Source organism: Oncorhynchus tshawytscha, linkage group LG17 (genome assembly GCF_018296145.1).
Source record: "Oncorhynchus tshawytscha isolate Ot180627B linkage group LG17, Otsh_v2.0, whole genome shotgun sequence".
In the NCBI taxonomy this organism is placed as follows: Eukaryota; Metazoa; Chordata; class Actinopteri; order Salmoniformes; family Salmonidae; genus Oncorhynchus; species Oncorhynchus tshawytscha.
In genome coordinates, this window is record NC_056445.1 from 20,724,618 (window position 1) to 20,747,412 (window position 22,795).

The 22,795-nt window shown below is 47.4% G+C and overlaps 2 protein-coding genes and 1 pseudogene across 16 annotated transcripts in view; 1 reads left to right on the top strand and 2 right to left on the bottom strand.

The window, feature by feature from the left end:
• lhfpl3 (LHFPL tetraspan subfamily member 3) overlaps positions 1-15,363 on the top strand; it is a 34,938-nt gene extending 19,575 nt beyond the window's left edge. The window contains exons 2-4 of the mRNA XM_024377302.2: positions 11,429-11,656; positions 12,968-13,008; positions 13,110-15,363. Of these exons, the coding sequence (XP_024233070.1) occupies positions 11,429-11,656; positions 12,968-12,987 (248 nt within the window). The 3' untranslated portion in view covers positions 12,988-13,008; positions 13,110-15,363. The remainder of the gene's footprint in view (positions 1-11,428; positions 11,657-12,967; positions 13,009-13,109) is intronic.
• Positions 15,364-17,097: 1,734 nt separating this feature from the next.
• On the bottom strand, positions 17,098-20,131 carry LOC112217055 (annotated as a pseudogene).
• A 116-nt stretch (positions 20,132-20,247) lies between these two features.
• kmt2e (lysine (K)-specific methyltransferase 2E) overlaps positions 20,248-22,795 on the bottom strand; it is a 50,499-nt gene continuing 47,951 nt past the window's right edge. For 14 of the 15 annotated variants that reach the window (XM_042300388.1, XM_042300391.1, XM_042300396.1 and 11 more), the window contains one exon: positions 20,248-22,457. In XM_042300388.1, coding sequence (XP_042156322.1) covers positions 21,615-22,457 — 843 coding nt within the window. In that variant the 3' untranslated portion in view covers positions 20,248-21,614. Of the gene's footprint in view, positions 22,476-22,795 lie in introns of all 15 variants that reach the window. The other variant, XM_042300400.1, reaches the window with a different exon arrangement.

Consider the following 22,795-nt stretch of genomic DNA (forward strand, 5'->3'; position numbering starts at 1 on the left):
AGAATTCCACAAGCTTCCCACAATAAGTTGGGTCGATTTTGTCCCATTCCTCCTGACAGAGCTGGTGTAACTGAGTCAGGTTTGTAGACCTTGCTCGCAAACACTTTTTCAGTTCTGCCCACAAATTTTCTATAAGATTGAGTTCATGGCTTTGTGATGGCCACTCAATACCTTGACGTTGTTCTCCTTACGGTATTTCAGCACAACTTTGGAAGTATGCTTGGAGTCATTGTCCATTTGGAAGATCCATTTGCGACCAAGCTTTAACTTCCTGACTGATGTCTTGAGATATCCACATAATTCCACATAATTTCCACATAATTTCCCTTCCTCATGATGCCATCTATTTTTGAAGTGCACCAGTCCCTCCTGCAGCAAAGCACCCCCACAACATGATGCTGCCACCCCCGTTCTTCATGGTTGGGATGGTGTTCTTCGGCTTGCAAGCATTCCCTTTTTTCTCCAAACATAATGATGGTCATTATGGCCGAACAGTTCTATTTTTGTTTTTTCAAACCAGAGGACATTTCTCCCAGAATTACTATCTTTGTCCCCATGTGCAGTTGCAAACCATAGTCTGGCTTTTTTATGGTGGTTTTGGAGCAGTGGCTACTTCCCTGCGTGGTCCCATGGTGTTTATACTTGCGTACTATTGTTTGTACAGATGAACGTGTTACCTTCAGGCGTTTGGAAATTGCTCCCAAGGATGAACCAGACTTGTGGAGGTCTACAAATTTGGCTGGTTTCTTGGCTGGTTTCTTTTTATTTTCCCATTATGTCAAGCAAAGAAGCACTAAGTTTGAAGGTAGGCCTTGAAATACATCCACAGGTACACCTCCAATTGACTCAAATGATGTCAATTAGCCTATTAGAAAATTCTAAAGCCATGACATAATTTTCTGGAATTTTCCAAGCTGTTTAACTTGTTGACTCTACCCATCCCGTTAGCGGGATAATTGTCATCAGCAACCGCTGAATAGCATAGCGCCACAGTCAAATAATATTACTAAAAAATATTCATATTCATGAAATCACAAGTGCAATATTGCAAAACACAGTTTAGCCTTTTGTTAATCCACCTGTAGTCTCAGATTTTGAAATGATGCTTTACAGCGAAAGCAATCCAAGCGTTTGTGTAAGTTTATCAATAGCATAACAAAACATTATGTACACTAAGCATTAAGTAGCTAGGTCAGGAAAATCAGAAAAGCAATCCATTTTTTTTTTATACCTTTGATGATCTTCGGATGTTTTCACTCACGAGACTCCCAGTTACACAACAAATGTTCCTATTGTTCCATAAAGATTATTTTTATACCCAAAATACCTCCATTTGTTTGTCGCGTTATGTTCAGAAATCCACAGGAAAGAGTCGTCACGACAACACAGACGTATATTCCAAATAATATCCATAATGTCCACAGAAACATGTCAAACGTTTTTTTATAATCAATCATGTTGTTTTTAAAATATATATTCGATAATATATCAACCGAGTGTGTAGGTTTTTCAATAGGACTGGGAGGAACAATGGCTGCTTTACTCTTTTGCGCAAAACTCACTCTGAGAACCCCCACCTATCCACTTACGCAACATGATTTTTCACGCTAATTTTTCAAAATAAAAGCCTGAAACTATGTCTAAATACTGACACCGTAGGAAAGCCATAGAAAAAGGTATCTGGTTGATATCTCTTTAAATGGAGGATAGGCATGCATAGGAACAGCGGTTTCAAAATGAGAGGCACTCCCTGATTGGATTTTCCTCAGGCTTTCGCCAGCAATATCAGTTCTGTTATACTCACAGACAATATTTTTACAGTTTTGGAAACTTTAGAGTGTTTTCTATCCTAATCTGACAATTATATGCATTTTCTAGTTTCTGGGGCTGAGAAATAGGCAGTTTCAAATGGGTACGTTTTTTTTAGCCAAAAATGAAAATACTGCAAGGTTAAAGGCACAGTCAACTTAGTGTATGTAAACTTCTGACCCACTGGAATTGTGATACAGTGAATTATAACTGAAATAATCTGTCTGTAAACAATTGTTAGAAAAATGACTTGTGTCATGCACAAAGTAGATGTCCTAACTGACTTGCCAAAACTATAGTTTGTTAACAAGACATTTGTAGAGTGGTTGAAAAACGAGTTTTAATGACTCCAACCTAAGTGTTTGTAAACTTCTGACTTCAACTGTATCTATTGGTTTAATTAAGAACCACCATTGCTGCTCAATTAAGGACAGGATGGAGTAGTCTTGGTTGAACACTTCCTTTCCTCTCTTTGTGTCAGATGGGACGCATTGGGATTCTAACCCTGTAACCTCCCGATGGTACTTCCATTCAGCAAGCCCTCCCTCTATCCCTCGATCTTCTCCCCCATCCACACTCCATCTATGTATTCCCACCTTCCTCCTCTCCTCTCTCCATAGGAAAGAAAACAACAGTATAACTCTTACTCTGTTCAGACACTCATTGTATAAACTCAAAGTGCGTGTTCCTGACATGATGCTCTTTGCCCCTCTCTCTTCCTGCTCCACCTGTGCACAGTAGAGAAGCAACAGCTATAAATAATGTCATTCTGAGCCTGAGCCATGGAGACAGAGTGCTCAGCTCTTTCCCTCTCTCATTCTGTCCCTCTCTCTTTCCTATCTCATTCCTTTGCCTTTATCTCTCCCCCTCTCCTTCTCTGTCTGCCTCCTTGTAAAATCCTTATCGGCCCCAATGACAAGTGAAACAAGTTGTTGTGGAGGGAGAGAGAAAAAGAAGCATGCCAAAGCTATAGTCTGACTGAGTGTGTTGGATGCATACAGAGATGAGGGGGAAGAATGCACTCTAATCCAAACCACAGAGCAGCTCATGTAAACCAGTTGAGTGAATGCAGCAGGTTTCCAGTGTGGGTTTCAGCACCTCTTGATTGGACAGCTCCCTGCTAACGTTACAATTCAACGGTCTAAAATTAATCTCTTTGGCTGTAATCATATTGACTGTTCTGTTTGTACAGTCAATTTGCACATGGGTGTTTGCATTTGTGCATTTCATGAGCTGATGAGCCTGGCCATATGCAGCAGACGGCACAGCATCCATGTCACACAGCCTGCATCCCCACATTACCCTCAGCCCTTAACACACTGACCCTGTGACCAGCAGCACCACTGGAGGATTGGGAGGAGGGAAAGGGGGAGAGGAGAGCGCCCAATTTTAATCTACCTGTCTCAGCCCCAATTTACACCCTCTATACTATATGCATTTGGCATGGCTCAGCTTCGCACTGAAAGAAAACCTGCACGCACGCATGCACAAACACAGCCTCAGTCACAACCAATCAACCAGCCTCAATCACAACCAATCAACCAGCCTCAATCACAACCAACCAACCAGCCTCAATCACAACCAACCAACCAGCCTCAATCACAACCAACCAGCCTCAATCACAACCAACCAACCCACCAGCCTCAATCACAACCAACCAACCCACCAGCCTCAATCACAACCAACCAACCCACCAGCCTCAATCACAACCAACCAACCAACCAACCAGCCTCAATCACAACCAACCAACCAACCAGCCTCAATCACAACCAACCAACCAACCAGCCTCAATCACAACCAACCAACCAACCAACCAGCCTCAATCACAACCAACCAACCCACCAGCCTCAATCACAACCAACCAACCAACCAGCCTCAATCACAACCAACCAACCCACCAGCCTCAATCACAACCAACCAACCCACCAGCCTCAATCACAACCAACCAACCAACCAGCCTCAATCACAACCAACCAACCAGCCTCAATCACAACCAACCAACCAACCAGCCTCAATCACAACCAACCAACCAACCAGCCTCAATCACAACCAACCAACCAACCAGCCTCAATCACAACCAACCAACCAACCAGCCTCAATCACAACCAACCAACCCACCAGCCTCAATCACAACCAACCAACCAACCAGCCTCAATCACAACCAACCAACCAACCAGCCTCAATCACAACCAACCAACCAACCAGCCTCAATCACAACCAACCAACCAACCAGCCTCAATCACAACCAACCGACCAACCAGCCTCAATCACAACCAACCAACCAACCAGCCTCAATCACAACCAACCAACCAACCAGCCTCAATCACAACCAACCAACCAACCAACCAGCCTCAATCACAACCAACCAACCAACCAGCCTCAATCACAACCAACCAACCAACCAACCAGCCTCAATCACAACCAACCAACCAGCCTCAATCACAACCAACCAACCAGCCTCAATCACAACCAACCAACCAACCAGCCTCAATCACAACCAACCAACCAACCAGCCTCAATCACAACCAACCAACCAGCCAGCCTCAATCACAACCAACCAACCAACCAACCAACCAACCAGCCTCAATCACAACCAACCAACCAACCAGCCTCAATCACAACCAACCAGCCAGCCATCCTCAATCACAACCAGCCAGCCATCCTCAATCACAACCAGCCAGCCATCCTCAATCACAACCAGCCATCCTCAATCACAACCAACGAGCCAGCCTCAATCAAGACATTCAGCAGCCTCAATCACAACCAACCAAGCAGCCTCAATCACAACCAGCCAACCAGCCTCAATCACAACCAACCAGCCAGGCTCAATCACAACCAGCCAGGCTCAATCACAACCAACCAGCCAGGCTCAATCAAGACATTCAGCAGCCTCAATCCCAACCAACCAAGCAGCCTCAATCACAACCAACCAAGCAGCCAGCCTCAATCACAACCAACGAGCCAGCCTCAATCAAGACATTCAGCAGCCTCAATCACAACCAACCAAGCAGCCTCAATCACAACCAACCAAGCAGCCTCAATCACAACCAACCAAGCAGCCTCAATCACAACCAACCAAGCAGCCTCAATCACAACCAACCAAGCAGCCTCAATCACAACCAACCAACCAAGCAGCCTCAATCACAACCAACCAACCAAGCAGCCTCAATCACAACCAACCAACCAACCAACCAGCCTCAATCACAACCAACCAACCAGCCTCAATCACAACCAACCAACCAGCCAGGCTCAATCACAACCAACCAACCAGCCAGGCTCAATCAACCAACCAACCAGCCAGGCTCAATCACAACCAACCAACCAGCCAGGCTCAATCACAACCAACCAACCAGCCAGGCTCAATCACAACCAACCAACCAGCCAGGCTCAATCACAACCAACCAACCAGCCAGGCTCAATCACAACCAACCAACCAGCCAGGCTCAATCACAACCAACCAACCAGCCAGGCTCAATCACAACCAACCAACCAGCCAGGCTCAATCACAACCAACCAACCAGCCAGGCTCAATCACAACCAACCAACCAGCCAGGCTCAATCACAACCAACCAACCAGCCAGGCTCAATCACAACCAACCAACCAGCCAGGCTCAATCACAACCAGCCAACCAGCCAGGCTCAATCACAACCAGCCAGCCAGGCTCAATCACAACCAGCCAGCCAGCCAGGCTCAATCACAACCAGCCAGCCAGCCAGGCTCAATCACAACCAGCCAGCCAGCCAGGCTCAATCACAACCAACCAACCAGCCAGCCTCAATCACAACCAACCAGCCAGCCTCAATCAAGACATTAAGCAGCCGTGGAGTGAAAGGGCAGAGAACTGGGGCTGTAATTAGTTGTGATTAAGGAGCTGTCTGTCTGTGTTGAGGAGAAGCAGCAACAGTTGGAGGGAGGATGGAGACGAAGACTGAAAGGTCCAGACTCTGACTCCTCCACTCCCTGATTTCCCCCCAAGCTTCTACCCTGCCAACAGCTATCAGCTGGGAGGAGGAGAAGAGAGAGCAAGACAGAGACAGAAAGAGGTAATAAAAAGATGAAAGGGGAGTTAGGAGAAAGAGAGAGAACAAGGACAGACTCTTAACTTTCAATGAGAGGTTAGAGAATCTTCAGAAACTACCTAAAAACATAGTATGCAATATGTGGTAATGGCATGTTCTCTTGCTATCTAACCTCAAAGCAGAGGCAAGGATATACAGTGCCTTGCGAAAGTATTCGGCCCCCTTGAACTTTGCGACCTTTTGCCACATTTCAGGCTTCAAACATAAAGATATAAAACTGTATTTTTTTGTGAAGAATCAACAACAAGTGGGACACAATCATGAAGTGGAACGACATTTATTGGATATTTCAAACTTTTTTAACAAATCAAAAACTGAAAAATTGGGCGTGCAAAATTATTCAGCCCCTTTACTTTCAGTGCAGCAAACTCTCTCCAGAAGTTCAGTGAGGATCTCTGAATGATCCAATGTTGACCTAAATGACTAATGATGATAAATACAATCCACCTGTGTGTAATCAAGTCTCCGTATAAATGCACCTGCACTGTGATAGTCTCAGAGGTCCGTTAAAAGCGCAGAGAGCATCATGAAGAACAAAGAACACACCAGGCAGGTCCGAGATACTGTTGTGAAGAAGTTTAAAGCCGGATTTGGATACAAAAAGATTTCCCAAGCTTTAAACATCCCAAGGAGCACTGTGCAAGCGATAATATTGAAATGGAAGGAGTATCAGACCACTGCAAATCTACCAAGACCTGGCCGTCCCTCTAAACTTTCAGCTCATACAAGGAGAAGACTGATCAGAGATGCGGCCAAGAGGCCCATGATCACTCTGGATGAACTGCAGAGATCTACAGCTGAGGTGGGAGACTCTGTCCATAGGACAACAATCAGTCGTATATTGCACAAATCTGGCCTTTATGGAAGAGTGGCAAGAAGAAAGCCATTTCTTAAAGATATCCATAAAAAGTGTTGTTTAAAGTTTGCCACAAGCCACCTGGGAGACACACCAAACATGTGGAAGAAGGTGCTCTGGTCAGATGAAACCAAAATGGAACTTTTTGGCAACAATGCAAAACGTTATGTTTGGCGTAAAAGCAACACAGCTCATCACCCTGAACACACCATCCCCACTGTCAAACATGGTGGTGGCAGCATCATGGTTTGGGCCTGCTTTTCTTCAGCAGGGACAGGGAAGATGGTTAAAATTGATGGGAAGATGGATGGAGCCAAATACAGGACCATTCTGGAAGAAAACCTGATGGAGTCTGCAAAAGACCTGAGACTGGGACGGAGATTTGTCTTCCAACAAGACAATGATCCAAAACATAAAGCAAAATCTACAATGGAATGGTTCAAAAATAAACATATCCAGGTGTTAGAATGGCCAAGTCAAGGTCCAGACCTGAATCCAATCGAGAATCTGTGGAAAGAACTGAAAACTGCTGTTCACAAATGCTCTCCATCCAACCTCACTGAGCTCGAGCTGTTTTGCAAGGAGGAATGGGAAAAAATTTCAGTCTCTCGATGTGCAAAACTGATAGAGACATACCCCAAGCGACTTACAGCTGTAATCGCAGCAAAAGGTGGCGCTACAAAGTATTAACTTAAGGGGGGTGAATAATTTTGCACGCCCAATTTTTCAGTTTTTGATTTGTTAAAAAAGTTTGAAATATCCAATAAATGTCGTTCCACTTCATGATTGTGTCCCACTTGTTGTTGATTCTTCACAAATAAATACAGTTTTATATCTTTATGTTTGAAGCCTGAAATGTGGCAAAAGGTCGCAAAGTTCAAGAGGGCCGAATACTTTCGCAAGGCACTGTATGTTATACGGTGAACAGGGAGAGCTGGGATATGCAGAAAGATCGGCAGACGAGCACTAGATCCACATTCAATGCTGGCAACACATGAGAGGGGGGAGAGAAAGAGAGAGGATGGGGGGAGAGAAAGAGAGAGGATGACGAGAGAAAGATGGGGAGAGAGGAAGAAAAGACAAGGAAAAAGAGAGGCAGGGAATAGAGAGGGGGAGAGGGGAAGCTCTAGAGATAGAGAAGGATGTATACACTGAACAAAAATATAAACACAACATGTAAAGTGTTGGTCACATGTTTCATGAGTTGAAATAAAAGATCCCCGAAATGTTCCGTATGCACAAAAAGCTTATTTCTCTCAAATTTTGTGCACACATTTGTTTACATTTCTCCTTTGTCAAGATAATCCATCCACCTGACAGGTGTGGCATACAGCATGGTCATTACACAGGTGCTCCTTGTGCTGGGGAGAATAAAAGGCTACTCTAAAATGTGCAGTTTTGTCACACAACACAATGCCATATGTTTTTAGTGAGCATGGCATGCTGACAGCAGGAATGTCCATCAGAGCAGTTTCCAGATAATTAAATGTTCATTTCTCTACCATAAGCCACCTCCAACATCGTTTTAGAGAATTTGGCAGTACATCCAATTGGCCTCACAACTGCAGACCACGTGTATGGCGTTGTGTGGGTGAGAGGTTTGCTGAGTGCCCCATAGTGGCGTTGGGGTTACGGTATGGGCAGGCAAGCATTATATATGGACAACAAGCACAATTTAATTTTATCGACGGCAATTTGAATGCACAGAAATACAACAACGAGATCCTGAGGCCCATTCTTCATTGATTAGGGCCTAATGAATTTATTTCAATTGACTGATTTCGTTATATAAACTGTAACTCAGTCAAATCTATGAAATTGTTGCATGTTGCGTTTATATTTTTGTTCATAGAGAGAGCTCTGAGTGTGAATAGAGCCCTGAACCAACCATCCCACCTCAGGACTGTATTGTGTTATTTATGAAAAGGTCTGGAAGTGAGAGGACCGTAGTCAAATGCAGAGCATCCAATCCAACACTCTCTCACACACAGCACCTATAAACAAGATCAATGTTAAAAACGAGAGAAACTCAGAGGTGTCCCATCCTCAGATCTGAGAACAGTGATTAGCAATGTGGGTCATCAGTGCCGGAGTCTGACACAGCACTAACTCTCCCGGCTAGGACAATCTGCTCACAATGATTCAGAAATAGAGAGGCAAAAGTGATCATATTCCAATGTAATCAAGGTTTGAAATGATTATGTTTTTGTCAAATGCTCAGTTTGGGCTACTTACAGGGGGAGGAGGGAGAGGAGAGACGACAGGGGGAGGAGGGAGAGGAGAGACGACAGGGGGAGGAGGGAGAGGAGAGACGACAGGGGGAGGAGGGAGAGGAGAGACGACAGGGGGAGGAGGGAGAGGAGAGACGACAGGGGGAGGAGGGAGAGGAGAGACGACAGGGGGAGGAGGGAGAGGAGAGACGACAGGGGGAGGAGGATAGACTACAGGGGGATGAGGAGACTACAGGGGAGGAGGAGAGGAGAGACTTCTACAGGGGGAGGAGGAAAGACTACAGGGGAGGAGGAGCAACTACAGAGGGAGGAGGAGGAGAAGAGAGACTACAGGGGAGGAAAAGAGAAGAGACTACAGGGGGAGGAAAAGAGAAGAGACTACAGGGGAGGAAAAGAGAAGAGACTACAGGGGGAGGAAAAGAGAAGAGACTACAGGGGGAGGAAAAGAGGACAGACTACAGGGGAGGAGGAGAGGAGAGTCTACAGGGGGAGGAAAAGAGGAGAGTCTACAGGGGGAGGAGGAGAGGAGAGTCTACAGGAGGAGAGGAGAGACTACAGGGGGAGGAGGAGAGGAGAGACTACAGGGGGAGGAGGAGAGGAGAGACTACAGGGGGAGGAGGAGAGGAGAGACTACAGGGGGGAGGAGGAGAGGAGAGACTACAGGGGGAGGAGGAGAGGAGAGTCTACAGGGGGAGGAGGAGGAGAGGAGAGACTACAGGGGGAGGAGGAGAGGAGAGACTACAGGGGGAGAAGGAGCAACTACAGGGGGAGGAGGAGAGACTTCTACAGGGGGAGGAGGAAAGACTACAGGGGAGGAGGAGCAACTACAGAGGGAGGAGGAGAAGAGAGACTACAGGGGAGGAAAAGAGAAGAGACTACAGGGGGAGGAAAAGAGGACAGACTACAGGGGGAGGAAAAGAGGACAGACTACAGGGGGAGGAGGAGTGGAGAGTCTACAGGGGGAGGGAAAGAGGAGAGTCTACAGGGGGAGGAGGAGAGGAGAGTCTACAGGAGGAGAGGAGAGACGACAGGGGGAGGAGGAGAGGAGAGACTACAGGGGGAGGAGGAGAGACTACAGGGGGAGGAGGAGAGACTACAGGGGGAGGAGGAGAGGAGAGACTACAGGGGGAGGAGGAGAGGAGAGACTACAGGGGGGGAGGAGGAGAGGAGAGACTACAGGGGGAGGAGGAGAGGAGAGCCTACAGGGGGAGGAGGAGAGGAGAGACTACAGGGGGAGGAGGAGAGGAGAGACTACAGGGGAGAAGGAGCAACTACAGGGGGAGGAGGAGAGACTTCTACAGGGGGGGAGGAGGAGAGGAGAGCCTACAGGGGGGGAGGAGAGGAGAGCCTACAGGGGGAGGAGGAGAGGAGAGCCTACAGGGGGAGGAGGAGAGAATTCTACAGGGGGAGGAGGAGAGGAGAGCCTACAGGGGGAGGAGGAGAGGAGAGCCTACAGGGGGAGGAGGAGAGGAGAGACTACAGGGGGAGAAGGAGCAACTACAGGGGGAGGAGGAGAGACTTCTACAGGGGGAGGAGGAAAGACTACAGGGGGAGGAGGAGCAACTACAGAGGGAGGAGGAGGAGAAGAGAGACTACAGGGGGAGGAGGAGTGGAGAGTCTACAGGGGGAGGAGGAGTGGAGAGTCTACAGGGGGAGGAAAAGAGGAGAGTCTACAGGGGGAGGAAAAGAGGAGAGACTACAGGGGGAGGAAAAGAGGAGAGACTACAGGGGGAGGAGGAGAGGAGAGCCTACAGGTGGAGGAGGAGAGGAGAGCCTACAGGGGGAGGAGGAGAGGAGAGCCTACAGGGGAGGAGGAGAGGAGAGCCTACAGGGGGGAGGAGGAGAGGAGAGCCTACAGGGGGAGGAGGAGAGGAGAGCCTACAGGGGGAGGAGGAGAGGAGGGCCTACAGGGGAGGAGGAGAGGAGAGACTACAGGGGGAGGAGGAGAGGAGAGTCTACAGGGGGAGGAAAAGAGGAGAGACTACAGGGGAGAAGGAGAGACTACAGGTGGGAAGGAACAATGACAGGGGGAGGAGGAGGAGAGACTACAGGGGAGGAGGAGGAGAGACTACAGGGGGAGAAGGAGAGACTACAGGTGGGAAGGAACAACGACAGGGGGGGAGGAGGAGAGACTACAGGGGGAGGAGGAGGAGGAGAGACTACAGGTGGGAAGGAACAACGACAGGGGAGGAGGAGGAGAGACTACAGGAGGAGGAGGAGGAGAGACTACAGGGGGAAGAGGAGCAACTACAGGGGGAGGCGGAGAGACTACAGCAGATGAGTTTAGAATGCTGCATAAATATGGTATTGGTTAAGCTAACTCTCTCGGTCTCTCCCTCCATCTTTCTGTATTTCTCCTGTACTCTCTCATTTCTGTAATCTCCCCCTTTCTCTCACTCCTCTTCCTTTCTCCCTCCCTCTCTCCATCCCTCCCTCCCTCCTCCTATCCCAGGTACGTGCCTGATTCTGGGCTGTATGATCTACCCAGACGGCTGGGACAGTGACGAGGTGAAGAGGATGTGTGGGGAGCAGACAGACAAGTACACCCTGGGAGCGTGCTCCGTGCGCTGGGCCTACATCCTGGCTATCATGGGCATCATGGACGCCCTGATACTCTCCTTCCTGGCCTTCGTCCTGGGAAACCGTCAGGATGGGCTGATGGCTGATGAGCTGCTGGATAGTAAGGACAACACTTGATCTAAGATCAGCTTGTGATTTTAGGTCATAATGAATAAGATTACCTGGAGAGGGGTTACCTGATTCTAGATCAGTACTCCTACCCTGAGATGCTTTATGAATACGAGCTGTGGACTTTCCTCATGTGAGCATGTCATACCGAGGCTGTCTCACAAAGTGATATGTGTGATAGTTCAGGGCTGTGTAAGGTCATAGAGCAATGTCTTCAATCCTGCTCCTGGGGACCACAGGGTGTTTACCTGTCTCTGAAGGGCAGCACCATACGGGTGTGTTAGTGCTGGGCTGGACCAAACACCTGCACACCCTTTGGCTCTCCGGGACCAGGAGTGGAGAACACTGTTGAACAGAATAACAGAACCTCAGAACCTCTGTAAGTCTGAGCCCCCTCTCCTCCAGACCCTCCCGTATCTTGGGCTTTAATGTATCTAGGCTAATAAATAGACACTTTTCATCAACCCCCTCCTCCAAAGCCCATAGCATGGGGTGGGTGTGTATCAAATGTATCAACTGTACCCTGCTGTCAAAACGGTAGACATTGATATATCGTCCCTTTTTATGCAAATATTTTCAGCATAATTTCACACACCCGAGCTACCACCAATTAACATATTTTAACTGCTTCTCACATAACACCTGCTTACTGTTATGAGAGAGAGGAAGAGAGAGAGGAAGAGAGAGAGGAAGAGAGAGAGAGAAATAAAAATAAGAGAAGAAAAAGGGAGAGAATTTACGGAGTCATGAATCACTAATGGCTGTTTACACAGCTTGGCTGTCAGCCTGTCTAGATGAATCACATGAACTGGATCAGCATCGGCTAGGGCTGCCTGGTAGTGCAGGAGAACGCCATGGAACAGAGCAAGAATCAGCTATGGGACAGGAGGAGAGTGAGAGAGAGAGAGAGAGAGTGTCTCAATTGGGCACACATTCAAATTAAGTCCTGTGGGCTCTGCTTCCAAAATCCGAGACGCCCTCAATTATCGATATTATAAGGGTTTCAAGATGTCTGACTTCACGTAATCAGCTATAAGAAGAGAGAGAGAACACAATGACTGAGTCTCATTTTGGTGTGATGAATTGTTCTGTTGCAGTAATGTATGTGACAGTCCACTGATTAACTATGTTTATAAAGGAGGTCTCTGAGCCATTTAGATAAGGATGTCATTACCTTACCACTGATTGGTGACTTTTCCTCACTACTGCCACCCACTGGCGTGTCTCTGTTACTACAAGTACAGAACCTCTAGTGGTATTCATAGTGTTATTACCAATGCTAACCTCTCTTCTCCCCTCACAGAGACTGGTAATTCCATATAAACAGTCAAATACTGTACAAAGGTGTGTATGCTTTTTGTGAATTATCTGATATACTTTAATGGGATCAATATCCATATGCTTACGTTGCCATTGGTAAATCTAGTTGTGTTCTTTGTTCACAGGTGTCGGTGCCCATCAGAGGTAAAGGTAATGTAACACAACGTTCCAGCTTCATACCTGTCACTCTGGAGGTGGAAAGGAGAGCTACTGCTGTTGGAAAGAACAGAACGAGAAAAAGACTAATGAATGAAAGGAGGAAACATCCACTGCATGAGAACCCACTTAGTAAAGACCAACCCCTACGGCCCTTTCTCACCCAGACATGACCTTGAGAGCAACAACAGATGGAAGACTTCATATTGTTTTATGAAATCCGTGACTGAGTGGACACAGTAGGCCGATAGCCTAGCGGTTAGAGCATTGGGTCAGTAACCGAAAGGTCGCAAGTTTGAATACCTGAGCCGACAAGGTGGAAAAAAAAGTCTGCCGTTGTGCCCCCTGAGTAAGGCACTTAACCCTGATTTGCTCCAGAGGCGCTGTACTACTATGGCTGACCCTGTAAAACAACACATTTCACTGCACCTATCTGGTGTATGTGACAATAAAACATATTACCAAGTCATAAGAGGAAGGTTTTGTTTGTGAAAAAGAACATGAGATTCTGTCCCACCATTCAAGGCCCTACCATAGAAAAACACAAATTAACCCAGCGTTTCCCAAACTCAATCCTGGGAACCCAAGGGGTGCACATTTTGGTATTTGCCCTAGTATTTGACCCAACTGATTAAAATAATGAACTAATTGTCAAGCTTTGAAAATTTGATCAGTTTGGTGAAATGCTAGGGCAAAAACCAAAACATGCACCCCTTGAGGTCCCCTGGACCGAGTTTGGGAAACGGTGAACTAACTCATGACCACACATGACCGCTAGGCTACAGCATTGGATTGTTCAGACGTCTGATCAAACAGAGCTGTCGTCTTTATTGTGTCAAACTCACCTCTGGACACAGACAGTACACATGTACCTGGACTGTGGATTCCGTCTTGACTTGTGTTCCACTCTTTGCTCTTCATTGGACTCTTCATTGTAAGACTGTTTACAGTGGGTGAGCATGGTCCATGAGAACTGTCTGGCTTGCTGAGCCACCTTACTGGACTCTGTGGTGGAAAGGTTAGAGGTACCCAGCAACCTTTGGATGTGGAGCGATGCTCCACCACTGACACCACATTAAATGTGACTAAGTCGAAGGTACAGAATAAATCGTGTAGCTGTAATGAATGGCTGTTGTGATAGAATCAGCGAGGTAGAGATCAGAGCCATGTAGGACTAGAGGTCTCGAGTAGGCTGCCAATCATAGTGTCCTCGGCAACCCTGGAGAAAATACATGGTTCTTCAGCATGGTTAAGTAGAAGAAAAGGCCTATTAACAAATAGAAATAGCTGTTCTACGTGTTGGAATATTATTTTGTCTCGACTATGATATTTACAATCGATGCAGTATGTTAAAGCTATTGATTCACTTTAGATGTGTGTGCCATACAATGTATACAGACAGTATTGTGGAGTATTGCCATTTTACTATGGGAAGAAGTGTTTCCATAAAGTGTGTTGAATTGTATTATCTGGGAATATAACCTTAGAATCCATCTGCAACTTTATCACTAGTAGCAATGTGTCGTTAACAGAAAGTCATTCTTGCTCTCTATCCAGCACATTTTATCAATGAATGAAAATACAATTTCTTGAAGGTAAAAATGTGGATGTTATGGCCATTTTAAAGGGACAGAACTGTTTGAAAAGATCAGTAGTCTCCAGAGCCCATGTAAACTCAAGTCACGTAGCTTACCACTGCCACACAACTTTGTAACTAGTATGTCAGCAGTCTACTACCAGCAGCATAGCACCCTGCATCCTACTGCTGGCTTACCCCTGAACCAAAGCATGGTTGGTCCCAGTTGGAAGACCAGATGCTGCTGGAAGCAGTGTTGGAGGGCCAGCTGATAGCTGGTGAGTGTAGTGCTTTATAAATCCACTCTCATTATGTCATAAATGTGCCTAGTGTTCTTATAGGGCTTCTGGGCTGAAACAAGCTCAACTTAACATGTGAACCACAGGAAGCTGCTGTGGGGACGGCTCATAATAATGTCCGGGAACGGAGGTAATGGAATGGCATCATACCATTCTACTGATTCCACTCCAGCCATTACCATGAGCCAGTCCTCCCCAATTAACCTCCTGTGATGTGAACTAATCAACATGTGAACATATTCATTCAGTCCAACCCCCACCTACCTTATTATACTGGCTAGTCCAACCCCCACCTACCTTATTATACTGGCTAGTCCAAACCCCACCTACCTTATTATACTGGCTAGTCCAACCCCCACCTACCTTATTATACTGGCTAGTCCAAACCCCACCTACCTTATTATACTGGCTAGTCCAAACCCCACCTACCTTATTATATTGGCTAGTCCAACCCCCACCTACCTTATTATACTGGCTAGTCCAAACCCCACCTACCTTATTATACTGGCTAGTCCAAACCCCACCTACCTTATTATACTGGCTAGTCCAAACCCCACCTACCTTATTATACTGGCTAGTCCAAACCCCACCTACCTTATTATACTGGCTAGTCCAACCCCCACCTACCTTATTATACTGGCTAGTCCAACCCCACCTACCTTATTATACTGGCTAGTCCAACCCCCACCTACCTTATTATACTGGCTAGTCCAACCCCCACCTACCTTATTATACTGGCTAGTCCAACCCCCACCTACCTTATTATACTGGCTAGTCCAACCCCCACCTACCTTATTATACTGGCTAGTCCAACCCCCACCTACCTTATTATACTGGCTAGTCCAACCCCCACCTACCTTATTATACTGGCTAGTCCAACCCCCACCTACCTTATTATACTGGCTAGTCCAACCCCCACCTACCTTATTATACTGGCTAGTCCAACCCCCACCTACCTTATTATACTGGCTAGTCCAACCCCCACCTACCTTATTATACTGGCTAGTCCAACCCCCACCTACCTTATTATACTGGCTAGTCCAACCCCCACCTACCTTATTATACTGGCTAGTCCAACCCCCACCTACCTTATTATACTGGCTAGTCCAACCCCCACCTACCTTATTATACTGGCTAGTCCAACCCCCACCTACCTTATTATACTGGCTAGTCCAACCCCCACCTACGTTATTATACTGGCTAGTCCAACCCCCACCTACCTTATTATACTGGCTAGTCCAAACCCCACCTACCTTATTATACTGGCTAGTCCAACCCCCACCTACCTTATTATACTGGCTAGTCCAACCCCCACCTACCTTATTATACTGGCTAGTCCAACCCCCACCTACCTTATTATACTGGCTAGTCCAAACCCCACCTACCTTATTATACTGGCTAGTCCAAACCCCACCTACCTTATTATACTGGCTAGTCCAAACCCCACCTACCTTATTAAGTGTAGCTGGAGGAGTTGACTGCATGACAAAGTGTATTTACGGGTGAACACTGGGGTGCACAGTCCCGTACATATCCAATAACAGACCACTTCTGTGTGTGGACATTTACGGACATGTACGGGACAATGTTAGACCCGTAAATGTGCCTTTTCATGCAGTGTGTATGAAAGTTTGGGATAAACGAAGAGGTGAGGAACCAGGGAAAGAGGTTTGTCCCAACCATTCCCCATGTACATAAAAACATGTACATTGTACCCAAAGAATACAAAACACTTAAGGGTCAAAACAGGGGGGGGGGAAGAGTGTAAATAAACATTACAACATTCACTGCTTTTGTGTTTCTTTCAAATGGAATGACATGTGAGGAGTTGTGTTACAATCAAAGCCAGAACAAACACAAAGGCACTTCAAAATATAGTTGTGTTGTAAAGCTTTGTCCCCATGAAAGATGGGTACAGGAGAGCACTTGTAACCACGAAGAGGCTGCTAAAATCATTGATATCAGAGATGACCTGAAATAAATCACAATACAATCACACGTTATGTATGTGTACATCTAAGAAATTACCACAGAAGAGACAAACAATTTCATCTAATATTAAACTAAATATTTGCAGGGCTTTTAAAAAATTATATGTGATGTTAATGCAAGGTGCAGTATTTTAAACCATGCTGAGTATTTGTCAGGATACCATTATGTTCGGTAATATCTCCACACATCTGCAATGTCAAAACATCAGCCTCAGTGATTGACAGGAGAGAATCAGAGGAGCAAGAGTTTATCCCCAAAATTAGCACAAGGTCCTAAGTATGGATATAGTTTCTCAGTGAAGGCGCAGTCAGTGAAAGAGTAGATGTGAGACCTGGCCTCTACATCATAAAAGGAGACCTGACCCTCATAATCCACAAACACTCCCACCTTCTGGGGCTTTTCTCTCAGGGAGAGGAGGACAGGTGTGGAGGTACAGGCTAGGTACTTACACCTTTCCCTCAGTGCCACAGTCCAGTATCCATCCTTAGGGCTCAGAGTGATATTTCCCTTCCTGTTGATGGACTCTCTGGCCACTCCTAAATCCCACTTAGTCTTTCCCTTAACAGTCACCTCATAGTACGATCTTCCTGAGGAGATGCCTTTATTTCCAATGACACAGGGACAAGTGGAAAACCTCTTTGGTTTGTCAAGATCTGGTTGTTTCTGTTGATCTCACTTCTTTCCCACTTGTCGACAGGATGATATAGGGGTTTGCCGTATCAGGGTCCAGAGTCACATCCACTGCATAGCGCTGCGCCCTCTTCAATTTGACTTTATCCATCTCTTTATTCAGTGTCTCCTCCAGTTGGGACACAACTCTCCTCCCAGTCCCCACATACAGATCACTGTGAACACTGATCTCAGAGCAGTCATTGGTGGGTGGAGGGGTGCAGAGGGATGGAACGTTTTGTAGGAGGTTGTCCTCAGTGTGTGAGAGCTGCTCCAGCTCAGTGCTTGTCCTCTGTAGCTCATTCATTTCCTGCTCCAGCTCTTCAATGAGCCCTTCAGCCTGCCTCTCTGCTACTTTCTGCTTCTCTTTGACCACCTCAATGAGCTCAGCCTGACTTCTCTCAATGGAGAGCACCAGAGCAGTGAATACCTGCACACTGTCTAATATATTTCTCTCTGCAACTCTTGCTGAGCTCTACAGAGTGTTTGATCTCCTTGACCTTTCTAGATTTTGAATGCATCATCTTCCCCAGTTCAGCCATCTTCTCTCCATACTCTTCCTCTAGAGGGACTGTGTTGTGAGTCTTGTGGTCTGCCTCAGTGCAGGTCTGACACACACACACACACATCTGGTCACTCCTACAGAACAGCTCCAGGAGTCTGTCATGCTTCTTACACATCCTGTCTTCCAGGTTCTCCTCAGTGTTGATCAGCTTCTGTCTCTTTAAGGCTGGGACTCTCTGATGAGGCTCCAGGTGAGTCTCACAGTAAGAGGTCTGACACACCAGGCAGGACTTCAGGGCCTTGAGCTTCATCTCATCCCAGTGCAGATGTCAAAGCAGACTTCTCCAGATTTGGCAGGGAGTTGGTTTAAGCTGCTGGTGGCTTTCACTTGAACTGATTTCCCCAACTGAGCAGCCATCTCAGAAATGATTGTATTGATGAACAGATCCGGTCTCCTATAAAATGTTTGTTTTTTTTACACACGGGACACTGGCACATCATTGCCATCCCAGTACTAACATCCCAGCCCTGATACAGGCCTTGCAGAAGTTCGGTCCACATTGAATAGAGACTGGCTCAGGGAACACATCCAGACAGATGGAGCACAGGAACTGCTCTTCAGCAAGGACACTGCTGGAGGACGCCATATCTAGACAGAGACCAAGGTAAAACCAGAAAACATTTCCTGGAATCAGTCAGCTCTTGATAGTTAACGTTGGCCTACTGTAGCACAGAACAAAAGGAGAATACACTTCATTTAGAGCTGATCTTCAAATGACCATGTTAATCTCTACTCACCTGCATGTGTTTGTGGATAAGATTTGTGTTGTTCTTTCTGTTAGTGCGGTTAAAATAGGTCCAAAGAAATAAACTGTTAGTGAAATTCAGTCTTCGAAAGATCTGGGGAGTTTGGTCTCATGCACAATTTACTGTGTGTTTTAGCTGCACGTCAGAGAAATGACGTTGTAAATGCACTTCTCTCTTCTTGGAACAATTAACTATACACAACCCAAAAGCACCCACTTGCCCAACCCCTAGAGCCCTATTCTGATTGGACCACTTCGTTTTGCATGGCCCGGTGCACCGGGTGGGTGGAGAATTCACTTAAGGACCAATGGAATGGTCTAAAATACGCGCACTCTACCCACCCAGGGCACCGGGCCATGCAAAACTAACCGGGCCAGGCATTGAACTGCAGACTTCTCGTCAAACACTATCTCTAGACCACATGTCCTCTCTAGACCACATGTCCCTGAACTGTGGATTCTCTCCTTCTGAACATGGGAGAGACACTCAAAAACCAGGAGTGGTGTGTTGTTGTGAAGCTCATTTGTGCTGGTTAGTCATGCATAACGGGGACAGGAGAGCCCTTGTAACCATGAAGAGCCTGCTTAATCATTGATGTTCATCAAGACCGGAGTGTCTGCATTGATATGCACAGCACCCCAGATCAAAGAGGTGTGTCGCACTATCTGCTTACCAGTGAGGAACTACCACTAACCAACATGCATCCCTGTCAGGAAGAGAGGCAGGCGCTCATTAGATGCAGTTTGTGTTGCTGTCCTGATGACACTGTCTACAATCTGTTGTGATAAGATGGGAGGCAACCACTAAATAAATATTCATTAATGGGCATATCTGTTGCTGGCATAATGGTACACATTCCTTAGACCTGAAAGGTAATCCACTCTAAAGGAATTCTCAGGGGACATGCTGAAGATGGTTCAGGTCTCTATGGTTCCATGATATGGTGAAGTTGTCCGACAGCATCCAAACACGACTTTTCACAGGAGTTTTATTTGGAGGCGACAGGCAGCTTGCTGGTGGCCTGTCAGGTAGGTTAGTGCTATCCGGGGTTCCTTGGGACATCCCTACCCTAAACATAACCATAATCCTTACCTAACCCTTTCCTTGACCATTTTCAAAGGTAACTTCTATGGAGTAGGGACGTCCCAAGGATCCCAGATAACAAGGACCACGTCAGGTAGGAGGCATCCGTCAAACCGTTTGAAAGTGATGCCAACATATCAGCCTTCCTTCTCCCAGACAGACACACAACACCACCAGTGGTATAAAACTGTCATTACAGTGATTTATTATAATGAACCATGAAAATAGCCAACCAGTGCAGTGTTTGAGTCTCTCTCCTCTGCACAAACATACACTCACACTCACACACAAATAATAAAAGACTACACTGAATAGTCCAGAGAGGAAAAACTAAATAAAAAGTGCTATTGTCACAGAAACATTCATCTCTGCCAAGAAGAGCGCTCGTATTTACAACCAGATTCCAAAATGGGATGGGAGCCAATTGTACAAGCATAGGAAAGAAAAGAAGCAAATATTTACAACCTGTTTCCGGAGAAAGCTGGAATAACCACCTATACATTAAATTACAATTTCTACAAATAACCACTGATATTCAAAAATAAACCGCTAACGTCCTACCTACGGGTGAGACCTCACTCTGGCTACCACAGAGGACTACTGCACTCGTTTCACCCTTACTTTCTATCGCTTCCCTTTCTCCCACACACACACACACACACACACACACACACACACACACACACACACGAGTGCAGCCTCCTGGGGCAGTGAAGCGGGCTCCCAGAAGAGCATTTTCTGAATCACTGCAGCGGTGCACAGATATTTGTTACACAGAGGAATAAAAATAATAATAACTCTGTATTTTTTCTCTATACAAAAAGCTTTCTGTTTGCTATAATGAGCCACTAGATAAAAGGAATAAACGGTGTAGAAGAGCAGACAATAGACAAAGAGAAATAGAAGTGAAAGGCGGACTAACTGACAAAGGGGGGTGGAGGCTGGAATGTACATTGATACAGAAAGTGCGGGACCTTACAATAGAAGTCCAAAACAGACAGAGACGGTCAGACACACTCTCCGCCACAGGAGGGATATTCAAAAGAAAACAGAGGGAGGGACGTCGGAGAGAGAGTGGGATGAGCACCGGGGGAATCATCCATTTTCAAACACAAAGTCTCTTAATAAGATTGTTTCACGGTCCTTGTTTTCAGTTTGTCCTTTAAAAAGCACCCCTTTATCCCACGTTCTCCTGTTTTTCCATTGGCCATGTGTTCAGGTACATAGAAAATATTTACAGCTTTTGTTGCTTGTTGTGTTCCGCGGTCTGTCGGTCTGTCGTCAAGCTCCTCTCAGAGTGAGTTCACAGGGGCTGGCAGGGCCAAGGGGGAGGCCTGCATGGAGGCGGTCAGTGCCACCCCGTGCCCAGGTACCCAGCGTTGTGAAAGGGGGCGGGGGACGCAGGGGCCCCACGTGTTCCGCTGGGCATCTGAGTGGTGGTGGGCACGGCCTGGGCCGGCTGAGTCTGCTGCTGGGGAGGGGGAGGAGGGGGGGCAGTCCAGTCTGCTGGTGGGGCGGGGGTAGGTGGAGGGGGCACCGAGGGGTTAGCGGTGCCACCGGTGTGCATCAGCGGGGTTGGAAAGCACCCCAAGTTCTGAAAGTGGTGAGGGGCCTGCACTTGCATGGGGACACCGGTGGAGGAGGCAGGAGGAGGGGGTGGGGGTGGAAGAAGAGGCAGGCCCTGGTTGAGTGACAGGAGGGTGCTGGCACTGGGCTGCTGCAGCTGGTGGGTCTGGCCCTGTGGGGAGGGGGCGGAGGAGGAGGGAGGGAGGACTGGGGGCTGTGGTCAGGAGGAGCTGGTGCTGCTGGACAGGAGGAGGCTGCAGGTTAACGTGTAGCAGGGCCGGGCCGGGCCCAGGGTGTTGTGGTGGGGGAGGGGGAGGAGGAGGGGGAGTGGTAGAGCTCTGGTAGTGCAGGGTGTGGGGAGGAAGAGTCTGCAGGAGGGGCTGGGCTCCAGGGGGGAATGGGGACGTCACTGCAGGCTTGAACCCAGGGAAGGATCCCATGGCGGGGGCTGACTGGCTGGGGAAGTAGGCCGCTGAGGCTGGAGGTGCTGGTGGAGGAGGGGGAGGTGGAGCGGACTGTGGGCTGTACTGGGAGAACGGGGGCAGCCCTGGTTGAGCCTGTGGCTGGGACTGAGGAGGAGCAAAGAGGAAGGCCCTCTGGCTGCGGTAAGGGGAGCCCTGGGCCTGGGGTTTGGGGGAGTGGAGGAGTGAGGGGGCAGGGTGTAGCTTGGTGGGGGTCAGGGGGGCTGTCTTGGGTATGGCAGGCTTGCTGGGCTGCTGTGGGGTGGCCTGTGAGGGGGTCCGAGGCTGGCTGTCACTCTCCTCCTCCTTCACTGGGCGACTGCCAGGCTGGGACGGGCTGCTGGGGCCAGGAGAACACGGCTAGGGAGGAGAGAGAGACTGAGCGAGGGAACGGGTAAGTCATGAACAATAACAGCCTACATCAGGGGTAGGCAACTACATTCAGCCACGGGAAGATCTTTGTTGGAACGAATGGTCGGGGGGCACACTGCAAACTGACTACAAATAAGATTGTATTTGAAAATAACAATCATGTCATACCTTGATTACATTGAGACACCATCATGTCTTATTCTTTGTGGGAATACTTGGGAACAGATTTCCTGAATTTTACAGACCGAAAACGGTTTGGCTCATGTTGCCGACCCCTGACCTACACTATAGGCTGTGTGATGGCTGTGCTTGGCAGCAGCATGTAC